Source organism: Filicampus tigris, chromosome 6 (assembly GCF_054856515.1).
Source record: "Filicampus tigris isolate MCC_2025a chromosome 6, RoL_Ftig_1.0, whole genome shotgun sequence".
Taxonomy (NCBI): Eukaryota; Metazoa; Chordata; class Actinopteri; order Syngnathiformes; family Syngnathidae; genus Filicampus; species Filicampus tigris.
The window spans coordinates 26,203,133-26,224,432 of record NC_141222.1 but is presented as its reverse complement, the minus strand read 5'-3'; the positions used below and the strand labels follow the sequence as shown (position 1 = coordinate 26,224,432).

The following is a 21,300-nucleotide window of genomic DNA, read 5'->3' as shown; positions in this document are numbered from 1 at the left end:
GGGCACATGCAAATTTGCCCTACGACTTGGCCTAACACTATATCTTCCACATTTGATTTGAACATTATTGCATGAAGGAAACATTTTTTTTCCCAACGGCTTCGGGGAACACGTGACTTGACCCCATGAACTCTGCCTAGCAACAAGTCTTTAAATTTGTTTTAGCATTATTTTTCTGTAACATACAAGGAAACTGATTTATTCATACCAAATAAATTACCGTTGAAAAAAAATCGTTTGGGGCAGATGCATAATTTTCCCTACCGCCACATCTTCTCTTTTTATTTTATCAATTTTTTTTACAGTATTTCACCACTCAAACATGTTTTTTTTAAATAGCTTTGGAACACATGTGACTTTTCTCCAAACACTTTGCCTGGCATTATTTTCCCCTGTGTTGGCGTGCAGGAGGCCGTGCGCTGCGATTCACTGGATCAAAGCGGCTCGGCCGACAACGTTTCGGACAGCCACGTCCCCGCGCCCGCCGGCGCGTCTTCTTCTTCCACGCCGCCCCGCCAGCGCTCGTCCAGCGTTCACACCTTGAAATACACTCAACCGCAGAGGGTCATCTCGTGCCGCAGTCGCGGCGACGCGGCCCAATCAGAACCCGGGCCCGCGTCGGAACTAGCGGGAAAGGACGCGGGTGGGTCGGAGCCCCAGGCGACGGACGACGCGGACGAGGAAGTGCGGCGCATCAACACGCCCTCGCACAGACACCTGGCTCCCGATCCCGACGAGGCCCGCGGCCGCCTCAGCCAATCGGTGTCCCCGGTGTCGAGCCGGAACAGGAAGGAGCGCGTGAGCCCGCCTCCGGGGGAGGAGCCAGTTACCATGGCGACGCAGTTGCTGGACAGCAGTGTGGAACTCAGGCGGCGGACGCTGTCGTTCGACGCCACCACTCTGGCCACCAATCAGCCCGAGTCGGGCTCTGTGGACGACTGACGTTTTTTTTTGCAAAGCACAGCAGGCCACGCCCCCTGCCTTGTCCCGGCCAATCACAGGGTTTGTATGTTCGGACTGCTCCCCGCATTGCAGTTTGTGTTTTTTTTTTTTGTTTTTTTTGCACACGAGGTACTTTCGAGTCGTTTAGCCTTGATATGCTGACTACACGTCAACTTCCCTTTTGCTTGTTCTGAACTCCTGCTTCCATCCCAGCTTCTTTTCTCGTTGCGCCTCAAGCCTAGGTCACAGACACAAACGCTACTTTTGAAAAGGGATGATGCTTTTCACAAAAACTCCAAAGGAAAAAAAAAAATCTGGTAAAATATCTTTTGATGCGAAATTTGCTATGTTTAATTTCGCCGCGGCATGTTTTGCAACGATTTTTGCTCAAATTCTGGTGGCAAGCTTAAAAAGAGGTGACTTGCACTTTATGTTAAAACGTAAATTCAACAAAACACTCCAATCTTCTGTTTTTTTGCGTACTGCGACGCACCCGTCCACGCAACTTTTGCATCATTTTTGCTCAGTTTTTGCAACTTTTTCCATGAAAAATCAAATTACAAGTTAACCGCCTCTAAACCTTTTTTGCAACTTTTTCCAGTCTTTTTTTTTTTTTTTCTGCTGCGCTGTGCTACTGAGAGGGAGTACTTGTTATAAAAAAGCCAAAGAAAATATTCATTCATAATTAATATTATTATAATATAATATTTATAATATAATATTACATCACAATATTTTGTGATGTTTTTGCACATTTTTTGCACAGCTTTCAAAGAAAATCTTGCTCAAATACAGACTAGAACCATACAAAGATAATATACTTAATGTTACCGTTAAGAGTGCAATGTTAAAATCAACAAAATGTTCAACTGTTGATAGCAAGTGAGGACACCACAAATGTAAAAAAAAATAAAAAATATTTGCAATATTTTTCCAATGTTTTTTTTTTTTTTTTTTTGCATAACTTTCAAAACAATTGAGGACATTTGTCCTGAAAGATAACCCCAAAGAAAAATCTAAATGTGCAGACTGGATCCTTTAATGCTCAGAGAACTGAACACTTGTGTTTTTCGCAACTTTTTGGTGAGATTTTTTGCAATTTTTTTCCTTTCCATCATTAATTTTCATCATTTTGGGGCAAGCCATTCCAAGATCTTGCGACATCTTTTTTTGACAAATTTGCGCTAATTGTATCACCTTTGCTGCATTCAAATATATTGTTATATTATAAGCTTAAACGAAGTAAATACAAAAATTTTAACAGTCATTAAAATTCCATAATACCTCAAAAACATTTTTTAACAAATATTCCAATATATTTAATGATACAGACAAATATTTTAAGTGGATCAATTGAATAAAGTGTAAGAATTATTCAGTTAGCGATCGTTTTTCGCCTCAACTTCCTTTCTTGTGAGGCCAACATTTTAAACCTATTCAAACCGGCGCCGTTTTATAAATCATACAGAATCCAACCAATGTATAGAATATGTAGTGTGACCTAGGCTTTTGCGGTCTCTACCTCTTCCTGTTTGCTCCCCTCGCACACTCAATAATCATTCAGCTATTCCCGCCTGATGAGTTTCACTTCCTGTTTTATGGCTTTGTATTCTCAGGGTAGAAGTAGCGTTAGACTGCCCCCTGCTGTCTGAAGTTTGGACTTGAATCGCCTTTTGGGCGGGCTTCCGCATGCCCCAAAACGCAACAATTTATGCAATGTGTATCCTAGGGATTTTGAACACAACATTCAAGTTCTCGCTCGGTAGCGAGCCCGAGAATGTTTGAGACATTTAGCCCCGGACTCCGTGACTGAAATGTAACAAGACGGCGGCCATTTTGGTTTGAAGCAGCCATTTTGGGCGAATTCCATAGCTTGTAGTAGAGAATTTCCCCAAAGGATCTGAATGAATTGCCTTTTTTTTAGGGGGCCTCGACATGCCTGAAAACGTATATATTTCTTCCTAACGTGTATCCTAACGTGACGGTTTTAGGGGTCCTCAACACAACGTCCAAGAACTCACTCAGTGGTGCCCCCCTGGATTTTTTTTAAAATTCAGTGCCGGACAACAGTTTCACAATAGACATAAAATTGGGGAGACGTGTCAATCATAACAGGACGCACCAAATTGTCACAAGGATCCATGCAAGAAGTTGAACAGGGAGGCGGCCATTTTGGTTTGAAGCAGTCATTTTGGGAGAAATCCAATTACTTTGGAATTTGCCCAAATTGAGCTGAATTGATTATTGGAAGTGTGTGTATCCTGGTCCTCAACACACCCAAAAACTCAATCATCGGTACACCCTGGAATGAAAAATAAATAAATGAATAAAATAAAATCGGCCCCAGACACCAGTTTTATCAAATTTACGCGAAATTGGACACACGCGTCAATCATAATAAGGCGGACCAAAAAGTCTGAAGGACCCATGCCCGAAATTGAACAGTAAGGTGGCCATTTTGGTTCCAAAGCAGCCATTTTGAGGCAAATTCCAATATTTTTTGTTTGCGTTTTGGAGCTGATGAACAGTCGCGCAGATGAGAAGGGCTTATTCACGGTTCGAACAGTGAAGATTCTATTTTATTAACGCGGCAGCGGCTGCAGCGGCTGCAGCGGCGGTGACGCGAGGAAGACAACGTTTTTAACACTTATGAATGTTACAGGATGTCTGTTGCAATGATGATGACGACGACGATTTGAAATGTTGCACATGAAATGTCCTGAGATGCACAAAGAGCAGCAGGGCTTTTAACACAGTCCCTGGAATAAAACTACTTCCTCTCTGACTTTTACTCGCCTCTGCTTATGTTCTCTATTTACAAATGATCCCGTCATTTCAGTTTTGCTCAAAATCCAAAATAGACACACACACACACAAACACTCTCTGTAATTTATCTCAGCCAATCGAGGAAAGCGGTAGGCAGTGAAGTGAAACGGGGAAGAAAAAGTCATGTAGGATTGTCAAAAATCGGAAAAGGGGAAATAATGTTTTTACTGTATTGATAAATGAATGACAAGTGTGAGTGTGGAATATATATATATATATATATATATTCAAGATGATTAATCACATATCATTAATATTTTACATTTCCATGCATGTCAATGAGTCCCTCGGTATAAAGGATTTAATGTGAAGTAGACAAACAAAGGCAGAGCCCTCCTTTGATTGTGGTGCTGGTTTATTTCCTTTTTTTTTTTTTTTTTTTTTCCCCTTCATTTTTCATCATACGTACACTTGAGCATATCACAATGAATTATGAAATATTAAATCACATGAATATTTCAGACGGAGCGCAACATTCAGGAAGCTGCTGGCCTGCCTTTTTCAATTCCCCTGCCCGGATATCCCGCAAATCCCGCCCCTCCGTTGCTGCCTGTCAATCACACGGCGAGCCAATGAAATGCTTCCACTAAAAATGTCCTTTTTATTAGGTGTCTTCTACACTGAATGAACATGCTCGTGTGTATGTGTGTGTGTGTGTGTGTGTGTGTGTAACTACCGCGGCCTGCCTGCGAGTGTGCGTGCGCAAACACACAAAAGCAAAGAAAGCGGGTTGCCGTGGCAACAACCGGATCGCCTTAGTTACGGGCTGTTAGAAGGCGGGCGCTACGGGTCTGTGCTGCTGCTGCGTGAGCTTCTGCGGGTCCAGGGTCTCGGTGAAGGGCGGGGCTTGGTAGGGCTTAGTGGTGACGATGGTGGCGCCGTTGGCGATGGGGTAGGGCGTGGCCCGGGCGTGGCCGGGGGCGGCGTCCAGGTGCTGCCACGTGAACAGGTTGGCGTGCGAGCCCGACAGGAAACGACGCAGGGCGCTCAGCGTCAGCACCGTCTGTTGGCGAGCACGGGAAGCCAGTTAGCGGACGGCGGTAGCGGCAACACTTTGATTGAAATCGCTCACTTTTGGGGGGGGGTGGTTCTCTCTCATATCACTCCTTAAACGCTCTCATTACCGTGACGACCAAAGGTGGTGCGAGGCCGCTGCGAGTGTTACCAACTTTGTGATTTTTCCAACCCAGCTAGCAAAAATTTTTGTTCGTTTTAAAAAAAATTTTTTTAGGCCAATGCCGATTCTGATAACCGATTGATCGGCCGATTAATTTAATAAAAGAATATGATTGTTTGCTCCCAAACACTGATTTAAATAAAGATGTGAATTACAGGCAGCTTTACAATACTTTTGCCTTTAATATTTGTTAAACTTTCCAACAGAGAGAAAAATTGGCAAAAACTGACCGATTTTTTTTTTTTTTTTTTTGCCGATTTAAAAAAAAAAAATTTTTTTGGAATGTCATCGTCTTTCTCGGCCGATTAATCGGTCGGGCAGCGATTTCATCATGAATTGTATTGGACTTCTTTGCAACCGACCCATGTGATGATGGAGAAGAAGCAGAAGGCGATGGCGGCTCGGGCGGCGTCAGCGCCCTGCGACAGCGGCAGCTCGTCCGGTGACGTCGCCTGCCACTGATTGGCCAGGAAGCAGAAGCCCACGAACCACAGGAAGCTGGCCACGCCTGAGAGGCGGGGAAACGCACAAACAGGAAGTGTCAAGGATTCAAGGTAGGGTTTCAAACAAGGTTTTAGGTTTTAACGCGGGGTTTCAAGCCTCAGTTACAATTTTAAATGACCGGAGTAGGGGTTTCAAGCCTTGGTTAAAGTCTTAAATTGCAGTTAGGGTTTGAAATTAGGGTTTTAAAAAAGGATTATGGTTACAAAGGAGGGCTTCAAGCCAGGGTTACGGTTTCAAACAAGCATTAAGGTTACAAAGTAGGGCTCCAAGCCAGGGTTACGGTTTCCAATTAGGGTTTCAAACATGGGTTAAGGTTTCAAAGTAGGGTTTCCGGCCTAGATTTGGAGTTTTAAATGAAGGTTGGGGTCACATATTACGGTTTAAAAGAAGCGTTAGATTTTCACAGTAGGGTTTCAACCAAGGTTAGGGTTTCAAGCAAGGTTAAGGTTTGAAAGCAGGATTTCAAGCCAGGTTCAATGGTTTATAATTGGGTTCTAAGCCAGGCTTAATGTTTCAAATTAGGGTATCAAATAAGGATTTTAAACAAAGGTTAGGGTTTCTAGCCACGCGTAATGCTGCAAGTTAGGGTTTTAAAGTTAGATTCAAGTCAAGTTTAAGTTCAGCATTGAAAAGTTGCCTTCCAAGCAAGGGTTAGAGTTTCAGATGAAGGTGTCAAGTTCGGGTTTCAAGGTTTGAAATGAGTGTTTGAAGGGTTAGGGTTCCAAAGTTGGGTTTTGAGCCCATGCCCGGGACTCGAATGTTTTTTGTTTTACCTGAACAGACGAGGTCGAGCAGCACGGCACGCCGTCTGTCCATCAGGCTGCTGAAGGACGGGAAGATGGCGTCGAGGAGCAGGAAGAAGGCGCTGGCCAGGAAGCAGGCCACGCCCACCGTCACGCCGAAGTTGCACGCGTCGGCGTTCTTGTTGAACACGCACAGCAGACGCTCGCTGCCGATGTTGACGTAACCCTCGTTGACGATGCAGCTGAACACCACCATGGAGAACACCTGCCGCGGGCGTCACAACTTTGACTTCCACATTCAGCAAAACAAAACAAAACGAAGCGATTCCGGTTCAGGTGTCGTTCGACGCTGAATACTGATACTGAAAATATATTTGAGCTGTCAAAATTCATGAAAAATGTTTTTTTTTTTTTTTTTTAATACAGTGGTACCTCTACTTACGAACGGCTCTTCATACGAAATGTTCAAGTTACGACACGCCTCAACAGGAAAATATTGCCTCTTGTTACGAAAGAAATGACAAGATACGAAAGGTAAAAAATACAGTATGGGCTGCTACTCATAGCTCCGGAGTTTCCTGAACGCAACATACCCATAGCTGCTCTGCCGTTGGCTAGCCTAGCATCTTCCTGGCATCCCATTGGCTAAGAGGGACCTCTACCGTATGTGTGCAGATAGATATGTGATGGATATGTCTATGCAACGTACTCGTCGTTCGCCCCTCGGGCCATGAGGCGTTCCGATAGTTAGACGTGAATTAGAAATGAGGAAAAGAAAAAAAGGGAAAAAAAAATCGGGGTTTTTTTGTCCATACAAACAAAGCGAGAGATAATAGAAAAGTATGAAAAAGGGATGCGTTTGAATGATCTTGAATGAAGAATATGACCGTATTGTAATCGACAGTTGCCACGTTATTAAATGAGTTGTTTACAAAACGCCAGGCAAAAAACACTTCCGCGAGAGAACATGAACCAATGAGGGCGAAAAGCGATGAGGACGGCAATTAAAAGGTAAACGACCATCATTTTTCTTCTTTGTTTTTTTTTACATTATGCACAACTCTCATTTATTGTGCAATAATCTAATTGTAACATGTATTTGTTACATGTTTTGATGCATTTCTATGCTTTATAAAACAATTATGTCTGAATATTGGGGGGCTTGGAACGGATTAGGGCATTTACATGGAAAACGCGTCTCGACTCACAAAATTTTCTACTTCAGAAATTTCTTCCGGAACCAATTAATTTCCTAAGTAGAGGTCCCAATGTATTGAAAAAAAAGTTTAAAAAGTATAAACGAGTGTGATTGGCTGGCGAGGTTATTAATAAATAGAAATAAATACATAAATACTTTTATAATTAGTTGGTAAATAAAATGAAATGTGTATTTGTAAGTATGTATTTTGACATGCAGTATATCTTACTTTTTAAAACTATAATAACATATTTTTTTTAAAAAGGCAATCAACAATCTTCTCCACTATATGTCCAAATGTGAAAAGACACACATCACTTAAAGATATTCATTTTATTAGCTACATTTTAACATATTTTTAAGATTTGAATTTTGACACAAAATGTAATGCACCATATAATACAAAAATAAAACGACAACTACAGGTAAAATGTACAAACTATTTTAAACACATTTAAAATCAATAATTAGGTTTAAATTGTATCAGTATTGTATTGATTTTCCCAAATGAAATGAAAGGGGTACATACTCAAGTTAAGTAAGATGCGCAAATTGCATCCAACTGCTCATGATGAACATGCAAGTTGCAGCTGTTGGACAAAAGAAGCTTTCAGCTAAATACAGAAATAGATCAATACAAATGCAATACTCATGACATCAATTACGCAACAATAATAGCTCACCTTAACGTCTTAAGGAAATGACAGTATGAAAAAAAAAAAAAAAAAAAAAACGTTTTAATGCTGGATGATGCACGTAAGGTGAGGAGAGAGACAAAGAGTGGAAATTCAGACCCCCTCGCCCCCTCCCTCTTTTTTTTTTTTTTGCAGATGCTCACCCACGACAGCAGCCTCAAGATGGTCCGCGGATGCGTGAAGAAGGCGACCGGGTCGAAGACGAGCTTCCCGGCTTTGGCGGCTCCGTAGGCGGCCGCTGGCTCCATGGCGGCCGGCCCCCGACCTCCCTCCGAGAGAAGTGGCGACCTCCACCGGCTTAACGCGGCTCCTTCTCCCCGCCGAGAGAAGCGGACGAGACGGCGACAGAAGCAGCTGTGCGCCGATGTGCGCAGCCGCAGCCTCCCGCGGCTTCCAGCAGCCTCGCGATGACGTCACAGCCAGACTGCTGCCTGCTTATTATTGGCTGGCTCGCCTCAAACGTTCCAAATAATAGGAACAGCACCCCCGCCCACCTAGCACGTCGTGACGTCATTTGATCAAGCATGACTGTCACTCCACTTGTTGCGTGACCAAGATAATTATAGAATATTAGTTATATGACATGAAAAACAAAAATGATGTCACAATGGAAATAATAAATACGGTAAATACATTCTCAATAGGTTTGACGATTACATGTGAATGTATGAATTCAAATATGATGATGATTTGCATTCTCTTTGTGTAGTTATTATGTTGATCTGTATTATTGGCGCCTAAGAAAACGATACATATTATACAGAATTTATAACATAATTTATGTAATAATGATAATCAAAACGTGAAAATCGAAACAGAGTAAATGTACAATAATGTAAGGCTACTTCTTATACTACTACGAAATATTCTTCTTAATAATCCTCGTCCTCGCCATCTTTATTATCAGAATCATATAAGCAAGTCGAAGGAGGATTAAGTGAATGAATGAATGTGAAAATAACCTAGCCCTAAATACATTATGATTATGATAATAACCGTAATAACGGGAAAAAAACCACAAAATGCTAAAAATGATTCTCAATGTGATGCGTAGCTTTTATCGCCAGTCCTCTTTGATGCATTACGCAATCATCGAGATGACTTCAAACGAAAAGTCGGATGAAAAAGCGTTTTACTATACGTATTATTCTGATTATGACAATTACAATCATCTTCGTTCGTAGTAGTATATTACGCAATCCCTCCAATTCCCAGCCAATGTTGTGCTGCTCCGATTTATTGTGGCGTCAAAACAGGATGCAGTTCTTCACTCACGGTTGTTTGATTTGTTTTTCCTTTTATTGCTTTGACCTTCTCATCCACATGCCAGTTGCTTAAAGTTCCTCCTTGGTGGCGTTTCTCTCTTTCTTCTTGTCTTCTGCTTTCATAGCCTCCACGTACTTCCTCCTGTCGTCGTCCTCCTTTTACCCCCAAACCACAACAAAAACGTTACTTTCAGACGGCGTTTTATTCACGTAGACAAACAGGACGTTTACCTTCACTCTGTCTTTTGCGGCTTTCTCCATCTCCTGGTGGACAAACGCAAGCAGGGCCTTCAGCTTCCTGTCGCCAGTGTAAAACACCGCCTGGGGAAAAAGAGCTTTTGGTTGGTTTTATTTTGGCGGGCTTCCGGCTTCTTGTTTTGTGTTGTCTTGATGTGAGCCGCAAAAAGCAGCTTTTTGAGAACAAATTATTTTGATGCCGATCTATTGCGGCTGCTGTTGCGCATTTGAAGCAACACTGGGTCATATGTCAGTTTTTGTTGATTATGGCGCCGCCATGTGGACAAAAGCGGTAGTGTTTTGACAAAGGTCAACCACATTTCCCACGCGCGCCAGCGCGTAGTGTCGCGAAATCCTGAGCTCTCGCTGGCCTGCAAGTTGGACTGAATGACATTTCTATTTCCAGTGGCTGTGTGAAAGATAAATCGCGATGAATCGAATTTTGTTTCAACAATACTTTTGTTTTTTTGTTTGTTTTGTGGATTCTGCCATGACACCAGTAATAGCGCGTAGACGTTCGAATCGACTTCCGTCCTTATAGCGAAATGAGAAAGTGAGTATGCCGTAAAGCAATGCAGGACATTTGTATTTTTTTTTTTTTTTTGCGTGCCAGGGTTGCTCCCATCCTCCTCAAAGTTGCTTCGTGCCAGTAAAAACGATATAGACCTCCCCAGGGCATGACAAAAGTCCCAATCAACTACTTGTAAGTCAATGTTTCAATCAAAAGTGTTATGGAAAAATTTTATGAAGGTCGAATTCTTGCCCAGTGCTGCTTTAAGTTTGTTGAGTCTTGTTATTGGTTTTATTTTGGTAGGTTTCTACTTCATGAGTCATTTTTTACTAACTAGCTTTCTGTGAACAAAAGATTTTATGAAGCTGGTGTGGTGCATTTGAGTTTCGCCAATAAGCGATGCTTTTACTTCCTGTATTTGTTTTCTTTATCGGATGTTCAGGTGGCATATTGATTGATTTCTACTTCCTTAACCCTTGTTCAGCATCAACCAGCTTTTTGTGAACAAATGACTATAATTCAGTTCTTTAGTGACTGGTGTGGTGTGGCACAAGCGCCGCATACGTAGAAGTGTCTCATACTCTCTCTGCGTGAAGTGCGGGGAAGAGACAGAAGGCCGGATAAGCGCGCTGCACCGACATGTCGATGTCGTTAGCCGAGGCGTCGATGCGAGCGACCACCACGTCGTGGCGAGCCTCGAAGGCCTCGGCTAGCTCCTCCCACAGGGGGTACACCGCACGGGACTCTGGACTGTATGGCACGTCTGAAGTACACACACGCACGGGACACTTTTATTAGGTACACCTGCACATATACTGAATACAGACTAATCAGTCAGTTGTGAAATCAACGTGTATTAGATAATTTCTGTGATTTTCTTTTAAAGTGGAAGTCAACCCAAACATTTTTGTTTTCAAGAATATGTTCTATGCAAGCCCACTGGTTGAAACAGGGCATTCTGATTCATTTTGTGGAAAAAGTGTCAATCCACTCGTTTTTAGCCATCTCCGGGGGCGGCCATTTTGTTTTCTGTCGACTGCAAATGACATCACAACTGCTCACAACGACCAATCACGGCTCAGGTTCAGAAAACAGGTCAGCCGCGATTGGTTCGTTGTGAGCAGTTGTGATGTCATTTTTAGGCGACCGAAGACAAAATGGCCGCCCCCGCAGATGGCTAAAAACGAGTGGATTAACGCTTTTTCCACAAACGCAAAATGAATCAGAATGCCGTGTTTCAACTAATGGGCCTGCTGGGAACATATTCTTGAAAAAAATATATGTTTGACTTGACTTCCGCTTTAAGCGTGTGTGTGTGTGTGTGTGTGTGTGTGTGTGTACTTACAAAACAAGACAAACACAGTCCTGTTGGGGTTGAAGGCAACCTCCTCAAAGGTGCTTCCGACGAGTTCCTTCACCGGACGCTGGTCCCACCCTTCCGGGATCGGCTCGCTCTGCATCTTGGGCTGATACACACGCATGCGCGCACACGCGCACACACCCATTGGTTTGTGTTACATGGCGCACGCTGCCCGTACTGCGCCTACCTTGGCCTTGCCGTCCAGGTATTCCCGACAGAAGGCCTCGATGGAGTCTGCGTCCAGCGTGGCCGAGGGCAGCTGGTAGGTCACGTGGTCGCTCAGGTTGACCAATCGCACGAGAGGAGCCTCAAAGGACCGCACGCGGAAGTACTCCATCAGGCGGCCATTACGTGGCTCCCACACGTCCACCAGTACAAACAAAATCTCGACACACACATGGAAGAAGTTGAGGTCAATGTGCGCGTGTGTGTGTGTGCATGTTTGTTTGTTGGCGTGTGCGCGCGTGTGCGTGTGTCACCTTCATTCTGAAGACCTCGGCGGCGGCGTTGAACGCGGCGTGCAACTCGTGGAAATCGGCCGCGCTTTTGTTGACAAAGAGGAGGGCGTGGCTAAGAACGGGCGACGACAGGATCCGAGTGGCCGTCTGGTGAATCAATTCATTTGAAACGATGTTCCATGTTTAATTTGTGAAACACTTCCATTTTAATCCGTCATTAAAATTTCTCAAACTTTACATTAATCTTCATGTATTACTTTTTTCAATGTTTTCTTGATAGTATTTTACAATAGATCAAAAATCAAGTCAAAATGACCTGACCAAATTTAAGATCAATATTATTGAGAATTTCGTTTGTATGGTGATAAACTGAGTTGCTGCCACCTGGTGTCCAAGTGTGGAACTGCAGCACTCAGTCATCCTTGCCTACCTTTCCGGAGTATTCGGTGACGGGCTCCATCTGGTAGACGCTGACAAAAGTCACCAAGTCCTCTTTGGAGGTCTGCGGCGTCATCTTGTAGGCCTGAATCAGCTTCGACTGCAGACAAGATGGAGCATTCACATCTCAATTAGGCGCAGCAGTCGAGATAAATGATGATGGTGGTGGCCTTCTATTTTTTCAACCAGCCCGAATATTTTTAAGCCTCACCGATCCAACCAGTTCTTTGTTTTTACAAAACTAGATTGAATCCGGCTGGCATGGTGGTCGAATGGTTAGCACATCCGCCTCACAGTTCAGAGGTCGTGGGTTCAATCCCGGCTCCGGCGTCCCTGTGTGGAGCCTTGCCTGTTCTCCCCGTGACACCAATTCAGGCCTACGGCCCGAAGACGGCTGGGATAGGCTCCAGCACGGCCCGCGACCCTTGTGAGGATACGCGGTATCGATAATGGATGGATGGATAGATTGAACCCTAGTTTGAAACCCTAACCCTAGCGTGAAACACTAACCCTTGTTTTAAACCCTAAATGTAAGCCTTAACCCTAGTTTGAAACCCTACTTTGAAACCCTAATCCAAGTTTGAAACCCTACTTTGGAACCCTAATCCTAGTTGGAAACTTTAACCCTAGTTTGAAACCCAACTTTGAAACCCTAACCCTAGTGTGAAACCCGAGTTTGAAACCCTAACCCTAGTTTGAAACCCTAACCCTAGTTTGAAACCCTAGTTTGAAACCCTAACCCTGGTTTGAAACCCTAGTTGGAAACCCTAACCCTAGCTTGAAACCCTAACCCTAGTTTGAAACCCCAACCCTAGTTTGAAACACTAACCCTAGTTTGAAATCCTACTTTGAAACCCTAACCCTAGTTTGAAACCCTACTTTGAAACCCTAACCCTAGTTTGAAACCCCAACCCTAGTTTGAAACCCTAACCCTAGTTTGAAACCCTACTTTGAAACCCTAACCCTAGTTTGAAACCCTAACCCTAGTTTGAAACCCTAACCCTAGTTTGAAACCCTACTTTGAAACCCTAGTTTGAAACCCTAACCCTAGTTTGAAACCCTAACCCTAGTTTGAAACCCTAGTTTGAAACCCTAACCCTGGTTTGAAACCCTAGTTGGAAACCCTAACCCGAGCTTGAAACCCTAACCCTAGTTTGAAACACTAACCCTAGTTTGAAATCCTACTTTGAAACCCTAACCCTAGTTTGAAACCCTACTTTGAAACCCTAACCCTAGTTTGAAACCCCAACCCTAGTTTGAAACCCTAACCCTAGTTTGAAACCCTACTTTGAAACCCTAACCCTAGTTTGAAACCCTAACCCTAGTTTGAAACCCTAACCCTAGTTTGAAACCCTACTTTGAAACCCTAACCCTAGTTTGAAACCCTAACCCTAGTTGGAAACCCTAACCCTAGTTTGAAACCCTACTTTGAAACCCTAACCCTAGTTTGAAACCCTAACCCTAGTTTGAAACCCTAACCCTATTTTGAAACCCTAACCCTAGTTTGAAACCCTAACCCTAGTTTGAAACCCTACTTTGAAACCCTAACCCTAGTTTGAAACCCTAACCCTAGTTGGAAACCCTAACCCTAGTTTGAAACCCTACTTTGAAACCCTAACCCTAGTTTGAAACCCTAACCCTAGTTGGAAACCCTAACCCTAGTTTGAAACCCTACTTTGAAACCCTAACCCTAGTTTGAAACCCTAACCCTAGTTTGAAACCCTAACCCTATTTTGAAACCCTAACCCTAGTTTGAAACCCTACTTTGAAACCCTAACCCTAGTTTGAAACCCTAACCCTAGTTTGAAACCCTAACCCTAGTTTGAAACCCTACTTTGAAACCCTAGTTTGAAACCCTAACCCTAGTTTGAAACGCTAACCCTAGTTTGAAACCCTAACCCTATTTTGAAACCCTAACCCTAGTTTGAAACCCTAACCCTATTTTGAAACTCTAACCCTAGTTTGAAAACCTACTTTGAAACCCTAACCCTAGTTTGAAACCCTAACCCTAGTTTGAAACCCTAACCCTAGTTTGAAACCCTAACCCTAGTTTGAAACCCTACTTTGAAACCCTAGTTTGAAACCCTAACCCTAGTTTGAAACGCTAACCCTAGTTTGAAACCCTAACCCTATTTTGAAACCCTAACCCTAGTTTGAAACCCTAACCCTAGTTTGAAACCCTACTTTGAAACCCTAACCCTAGTTTGAAACCCTAACCCTAGTTTGAAACCCTACTTTGAAACCCTAACCCTAGTTTGAAACCCTAACCCTAGTTTGAAACCCTACTTTGAAACCCTAACCCTACTTTGAAACCCTAACCCTAGTTTGAAACCCTACTTTGAAACCCTAACCCTACTTTGAAACCCTAACCCTAGTTTGGAACCCTACTTTGAAACCCTAACCCTAGTTTGAAACCCTACTTTGAAACCCTAACCCTAGTTTGAAACCCTACTTTGAAACCCTAACCCTAGTTTGAAACCCTACTTTGAAACCCTAGTTTGAAACCCTAACCCTAGTTTGAAACCTTATTTTGAAACCCTAACCCTAGTTTGAAACCCTACTTTGAAACCCTAACCCTAGTTTGAAACCCTAACCCTAGTTTGAAACCCTAACCCTATTTTGAAACCCTAACCCTAGTTTGAAACCCTAACCCTATTTTGAAACCCTAACCCTAGTTTGAAACCCTACTTTGAAACCCTAGTTTGAAACCCTAACCCTAGTTTGAAACCTTATTTTGAAACCCTAACCCTAGCTTGAAACCCTACTTTGAAACCCTAACCCTAGTTTGAAACCCTAACCCTAGTTTGAAACCCTACTTTGAAACCCTAACCCTAGTTTGAAACCCTAACCCTAGTTTGAAACCCTAACCCTACTTTGAAACCCTAGTTTGAAACCCTAACCCTAGTTTGAAACCCTATTTTGAAACCCTAACCCTAGTTTGAAACCCTACTTTGAAACCCTAACCCTAGTTTGAAACCCTAACCCTAGTTTGAAACCCTACTTTGAAACCCTAACCCTAGTTTGAAACCCTAACCCTACTTTGAAACCCTAGTTTGAAACCCTAACCCTAGTTTGAAACCCTATTTTGAAACCCTAACCCTAGTTTGAAACCCTACTTTGAAACCCTAACCCTACTTTGAAACCCTAACCCTAGTTTGAAACCCTAACCCTAGTTTGAAACCCTAACCCTAGTTTGAAACCCTACTTTGAAACCCTAACCCTAGTTTGAAACCCTAACCCTACTTTGAAACCCTAGTTTGAAACCCTAACCCTAGTTTGAAACCCTATTTTGAAACCCTAACCCTAGTTTGAAACCCTACTTTGAAACCCTAACCCTACTTTGAAACCCTAACCCTAGTTTGAAACTCTAACCCTAGTTTGAAACCCTACTTTGAAACCCTAACCCTAGTTTGAAACCCTAGTTTGAAACCCTAACCCTAGTTTGAAACCCTAACCCTAGCTTGAAACCCTACTTTGAAACCCTAACCCTAGTTTGAAACCCTAACCCTAGTTTGAAACCCTACTTTGAAACCCTAACCCTAGTTTGAAACCCTAACCCTAGTTTGAAACCCTAACCCTACTTTGAAACCCTAGTTTGAAACCCTAACCCTAGTTTGAAACCCTATTTTGAAACCCTAACCCTAGTTTGAAACCCTACTTTGAAACCCTAACCCTACTTTGAAACCCTAACCCTAATTTGAAACCCTAACCCTAGTTTGAAACCCTAACCCTAGTTTGAAACCCTACTTTGAAACCCTAACCCTAGTTTGAAACCCTAACCCTACTTTGAAACCCTAGTTTGAAACCCTAACCCTAGTTTGAAACCCTATTTTGAAACCCTAACCCTAGTTTGAAACCCTACTTTGAAACCCTAACCCTACTTTGAAACCCTAACCCTAGTTTGAAACCCTAACCCTAGTTTGAAACCCTAACCCTAGTTTGAAACCCTACTTTGAAACCCTAACCCTAATTTGAAACCCTAACCCTAGTTTGAAACCCTAACCCTAGTTTGAAACCCTACTTTGAAACCCTAACCCTAGTTTGAAACCCTAACCCTACTTTGAAACCCTAGTTTGAAACCCTAACCCTAGTTTGAAACCCTATTTTGAAACCCTAACCCTAGTTTGAAACCCTACTTTGAAACCCTAACCCTACTTTGAAACCCTAACCCTAGTTTGAAACCCTAACCCTAGTTTGAAACCCTAACCCTAGTTTGAAACCCTACTTTGAAACCCTAACCCTAGTTTGAAACCCTAACCCTACTTTGAAACCCTAGTTTGAAACCCTAACCCTAGTTTGAAACCCTATTTTGAAACCCTAACCCTAGTTTGAAACCCTACTTTGAAACCCTAACCCTACTTTGAAACCCTAACCCTAGTTTGAAACTCTAACCCTAGTTTGAAACCCTACTTTGAAACCCTAACCCTAGTTTGAAACCCTAGTTTGAAACCCTAACCCTAGTTTGAAACCCTAACCCTAGCTTGAAACCCTACTTTGAAACCCTAACCCTAGTTTGAAACCCTAACCCTAGTTTGAAACCCTACTTTGAAACCCTAACCCTAGTTTGAAACCCTAACCCTAGTTTGAAACCCTAACCCTACTTTGAAACCCTAGTTTGAAACCCTAACCCTAGTTTGAAACCCTATTTTGAAACCCTAACCCTAGTTTGAAACCCTACTTTGAAACCCTAACCCTACTTTGAAACCCTAACCCTAATTTGAAACCCTAACCCTAGTTTGAAACCCTAACCCTAGTTTGAAACCCTACTTTGAAACCCTAACCCTAGTTTGAAACCCTAACCCTACTTTGAAACCCTAGTTTGAAACCCTAACCCTAGTTTGAAACCCTATTTTGAAACCCTAACCCTAGTTTGAAACCCTACTTTGAAACCCTAACCCTACTTTGAAACCCTAACCCTAGTTTGAAACCCTAACCCTAGTTTGAAACCCTAACCCTAGTTTGAAACCCTACTTTGAAACCCTAACCCTAGTTTGAAACCCTAACCCTACTTTGAAACCCTAGTTTGAAACCCTAACCCTAGTTTGAAACCCTATTTTGAAACCCTAACCCTAGTTTGAAACCCTACTTTGAAACCCTAACCCTACTTTGAAACCCTAACCCTAGTTTGAAACCCTAACCCTAGTTTGAAACCCTAACCCTAGTTTGAAACCCTACTTTGAAACCCTAACCCTAGTTTGAAACCCTAGTTTGAAACCCTAACCCTAGTTTGAAACCCTAACCCTAGTTTGAAACCCTAGTTTGAAACCCTAACCCTAGTTTGAAACCCTAACCCTAGTTTGAAACCCTAACCCTAGTTTGAAACCCTAACCCTAGTTTGAAACCCTAGTTTGAAACCCTAACCCTAGTTTGAAACCCTAACCCTAGTTTGAAACCCTACTTTGAAACCCTAACCCTAGTTTGAAACCCTAGTTTGAAACCCTAACCCTAGTTTGAAACCCTAACCCTAGTTTGAAACCCTAACCCTAACAAACCCTAACCCTAGTTTGAAACCCTAATCTAAGTGTGAAACCCTACTTTGGAACCCTAACCCTAGTTGGAAACCCTACATTCAATTCGTAACCCTAGTTTGAAACTCTAATTTCAAACCCTAAACCTACTTTGGACTCTATCCCTCTATCACAGTTAAGTGTAAGCCACATCAAAACCATCACCACTACCTTTAAACCTGTCTTTCAAACCCAAATTCGAAACCCCTACTGTGAAACCTGCGCTCACACATTCTGACAGCATTAACCCTAAACGCCCTCCCGAATTTATTAGCTAGACCAATTCCTTTGTTACAACCTAAAAACATTTTAAAAGATATTTATGTCATTTGTGTGTACCTGTTTAAGGAGCAGCACGACATCATGTGTGACGTCATATTTACTGATGACATCATCATTTTGCGTCACGGCAAACCTGACGTCCGGGAGGCTGACTGCGGTCGAGTAAAACACCCGAACGTACTCGCTGTCCAGCTCCTACACACGCACACGCATTTAGCAATAATCTTAGATGAGAACACGGCGCGAGTTTGACGGTCATCACCTGAAAGAATCCGACCACGCTTAGCTCCTCCTCCTGCGAGCTCACCAATTGGCTGAGATCGGCGACGAGGTCGGCTGCAGACCCCGCCCTCCTTTTCACCCACGTCACGATGGAAGCGGAGCTCTGAGGAACTTGAATCGCGTGCCGTCAGGATGGCAATCGTACATTTTTATTGGACTATAATTCTTGAGGTGTTAGGCAAAAATAATCATTTGTTTGCATCCCCCCTTACAAAATGTAGTTTGTTTGTATTTTGTATGGACAAACAACTTTCTTCTTAGTTTGAGGGGGGTGACAACATGCAGAAAATCAACCCAAATATTCTGTGTGGCTTCAATAGTCATACATGTGTTTTATAGAACAAAAAAGAATTTAAAAATAAAAGCAGAATGATATGTTTACAGGTACAAATCAATAAATAAAAACGTGTTTGGGGGGGAGAGGGATTATATTTTAACAACACATTTGTAATGTCGTTTTTTTTAAATCACCGAAAAAGTCCAACATTTATTTTCTTGACTGGGATCAATTTAAAAAAAAAAAATAATCACAAAATTTGGAAAGAAAAAAATGGAGATTTTTCTTCACTCTCCAATATGCATAAGTGTCCATCAAAAAAAACATGTAACTGCAAATTATATGACTTTAACACCCCAATTCTGTTGGGGTGGAACTGAAATTAAACTCACCAGGGCAGGATACAAAGTTTAGTTTCTCTCCAAAAAGGTAGAGCCTGATGTTTGGCGGTCCTGTTGCATTTAGTTCTTTGGCTAGCTCTTTGTCTTTTGTTACGTCCACCGTCGCCAACTTGACGTCCGAATCCTGAAGATCGCCGGCGGCTCCTTGAAACACTTCTGACAAACGATGGCCATCTGCAGACAGCGGAGCGTCTGGACAGGGACAAACATCAAAGACGATTTGGAGTCTTCAATGAAACATTCAATTTTTGGAGGGGGGGCATTTGCATTTTCTTAAAAGCATCTTCAATTAACCTTATGTTGGAAATTTTGTAAACATAGAACTTTGTTAATATCATAGACTATTTAAATCTTCAAAAATTCAAGTTTCATTGTCAAGACACAAGCTGATTTTGACTTCCACAAACCTAAAATATTTTTTTCGTAAAACATCAAAGACTATTTCAACGACCCTAAACATAGATTTCAAGTCTTCAACAAATTCAACGTCATTTTTTTCGGAAACGTCGAGACAATTTACGGTCTTCAATTAACCCGGTGTCTGCCTTTTTTCCCCCCAAAACACTTAAAGTTAATTGTTTTGCTTTGTACAATTTTTGCGGGATTATATTTCACTTTCATTGTTGCACAAGCTGCAACGAAGTAGTTACTACCAAATCTAAACAGGACGACACCGTTGAACAACTTACAGAAGTGTACCAGCAGCTGCTTGTAGGTCTTCAGCGCTCTGTTGAAATTTGCCTTGTTCAGCTGTAAAATTCCGTCCTTCTCCGGGAGTGGATTCGCGTCCTGCCCGCTAGCAGCGAGGCAGAGGGCCGCCACCCCCAGCAGCAGCGGTAGCGACAGCAGCAGTCTCGCCATTGTTGCAACGTGCAGAAAGTTAGGACGGGAGTGCCCGGCGGCCGAACGGGTAGTTGTGAATGTTATCAGCCCCGTCTTGTCGCTCATTAACTTGGTGTTATCTGAGCTCTGTCATTGACGGTTGCTCATATCAAGACAATTGCTAATAGTTGCCTAATGCACTTTGCCTAACAACAAGGTCAAAATAGAGGCAGTAACGCTTTTATTGATGTTTGCATTCAAGAGAGCAAGGCGTACCGCCTATGCGACGAAGCGGTCCGCCTATCCGTCTACGACGGACGCCCGTTTGGGCGGCGATGAACGGGAAACTTTAAAAAATAGTCCGGCCAAGCATCGCCGGAAGCCCATTTTTTACCGTATATGTAATCGGCAATCGTCCGCGCTTGATATTGACAGAAAGCTCCACTTCTCTGCTTTCAGAATCCGTTGAAATGACGTTGCTAGCTTAAACGGTTCAAGAGTTACGGTGATTTGAAAAACGTGTGTTATCTCAGGAAGGCGCGAAAGGGAGACACATTTAGGCCACAGTGTAAGTCTTTTATTTCAAATATCGCCCAGCGAAAACCCAAAGTTTTAATTTTTATTCTAAAACTGTCTTACCTTAACTGCATTTTAGCCAAATGTACAATCCTAGTGGATGAACGCACTTTTAAACCCTTTTTGTTGTGCAAAGCAGAAGAGTGTCAATACTTATGCTGTTGTTCCTGCTTCTTCTTCTTCATTGTCATCTTCTCTTTTTTTTAAGATGAAGCAGCAGCTCTGTCACTGGAAGCATTTTAGATTTTGACATCAACAAGGACCTTGGGATAAAATGCAACACGGCATTCTAGTTAAGAGAAAGTCAACCAAGCATATTTTTTTGCCACAATATGTAGGCCCAACTAGTCCAAACACGACATTCTCATTAATATTGTATTTGTGGAATATTTGAAATCCACCCGTTTTTTTTTTTAGCTAGCTCAGGGGGCGGCCATTTTGTCACTTGTGTCTACTGAAGATGACATCGAAGTTGCTCAGTTGCAATCACGGCTCATAATAGTTGCGATCACAACTTTGCGAAATCCTGGAGGGACTGAAACTTTAACATTTTATTTGCATTTGATATGCTGCGTTGATCCGATGATAAATCCACTCATGCTCTCATTTGTCAATCTCTCGCCGGGACCGGGGGTTGATTAATTATTTTTTCTCTCTCAAAGTTGGTAGTCGTAAACGCTAACAGATGCCCGTTTAAAAAGATAGTCAGGGCCGGCCCATAGACGATTACTCTTTGGTCCGGCTGGACAAAATGGTGGGTAAACGGACCTCGAATTTTTAGTAAAATACCCAGCTCTG

At 42.6% G+C, this 21,300-nt stretch overlaps 3 protein-coding genes across 3 annotated transcripts in view; 1 reads left to right on the top strand and 2 right to left on the bottom strand.

Moving 5' to 3' along the window:
• The window catches only part of LOC147146494 (voltage-dependent T-type calcium channel subunit alpha-1H-like), a 64,563-nt gene extending 60,818 nt beyond the window's left edge, over positions 1-3,745 (top strand). The window contains exon 35 of the mRNA XM_086033411.1: positions 409-3,745. Within this exon, the coding sequence (XP_085889537.1) occupies positions 409-942 (534 nt within the window). The 3' untranslated portion in view covers positions 943-3,745. The remainder of the gene's footprint in view (positions 1-408) is intronic.
• Positions 3,746-4,134: 389 nt separating this feature from the next.
• Positions 4,135-8,526, bottom strand: LOC147146493 (synaptogyrin-3-like). The gene is made up of 4 exons (XM_086033475.1): positions 8,230-8,526; positions 6,224-6,458; positions 5,309-5,454; positions 4,135-4,772 (listed from the first exon to the last, which is right to left on the bottom strand). The coding sequence occupies exons 1-4, from the start codon at positions 8,332-8,334 to the stop codon at positions 4,539-4,541; spliced, it is 720 nt and encodes a 239-aa protein (XP_085889601.1). The 5' UTR covers positions 8,335-8,526; the 3' UTR covers positions 4,135-4,538.
• Positions 8,527-9,363: 837 nt separating this feature from the next.
• On the bottom strand, positions 9,364-19,981 carry LOC147146492 (protein disulfide-isomerase). Its single transcript, XM_086033474.1, has 11 exons — positions 19,794-19,981; positions 19,096-19,296; positions 18,407-18,537; positions 18,202-18,339; positions 12,348-12,455; positions 11,939-12,064; positions 11,647-11,844; positions 11,445-11,565; positions 10,681-10,862; positions 9,583-9,672; positions 9,364-9,507 (listed from the first exon to the last, which is right to left on the bottom strand). The coding sequence occupies exons 1-11, from the start codon at positions 19,963-19,965 to the stop codon at positions 9,421-9,423; spliced, it is 1,554 nt and encodes a 517-aa protein (XP_085889600.1). The 5' UTR covers positions 19,966-19,981; the 3' UTR covers positions 9,364-9,420.
• Between the last annotated feature and the right edge of the window lie 1,319 nt (positions 19,982-21,300).

Excerpts from the sequence above, each read along its gene's own strand:
- LOC147146493 (XM_086033475.1), bottom strand. The coding sequence starts at position 8,334 with ATGGAGCCAGCGGCCGCCTACGGAGCCGCCAAAGCCGGGAAGCTCGTC. Across the intron at positions 6,459-8,229 it reads TCTTGAGGCTGCTGTCGTGG|GTGTTCTCCATGGTGGTGTT; the intron begins GTGAGCATCTGC and ends CGCCCGCGGCAG. Across the intron at positions 4,773-5,308 it reads TCTTCTCCATCATCACATGG|ACGGTGCTGACGCTGAGCGC; the intron begins GTCGGTTGCAAA and ends GCTCGCCAACAG.
- LOC147146492 (XM_086033474.1), bottom strand. The coding sequence starts at position 19,965 with ATGGCGAGACTGCTGCTGTCGCTACCGCTGCTGCTGGGGGTGGCGGCC. Across the intron at positions 12,065-12,347 it reads TCACCGAATACTCCGGAAAG|ACGGCCACTCGGATCCTGTC; the intron begins GTAGGCAAGGAT and ends TTGATTCACCAG. Across the intron at positions 9,673-10,680 it reads CCGCACTTCACGCAGAGAGA|GCGGTGTTTTACACTGGCGA; the intron begins GTATGAGACACT and ends CTTTTTCCCCAG.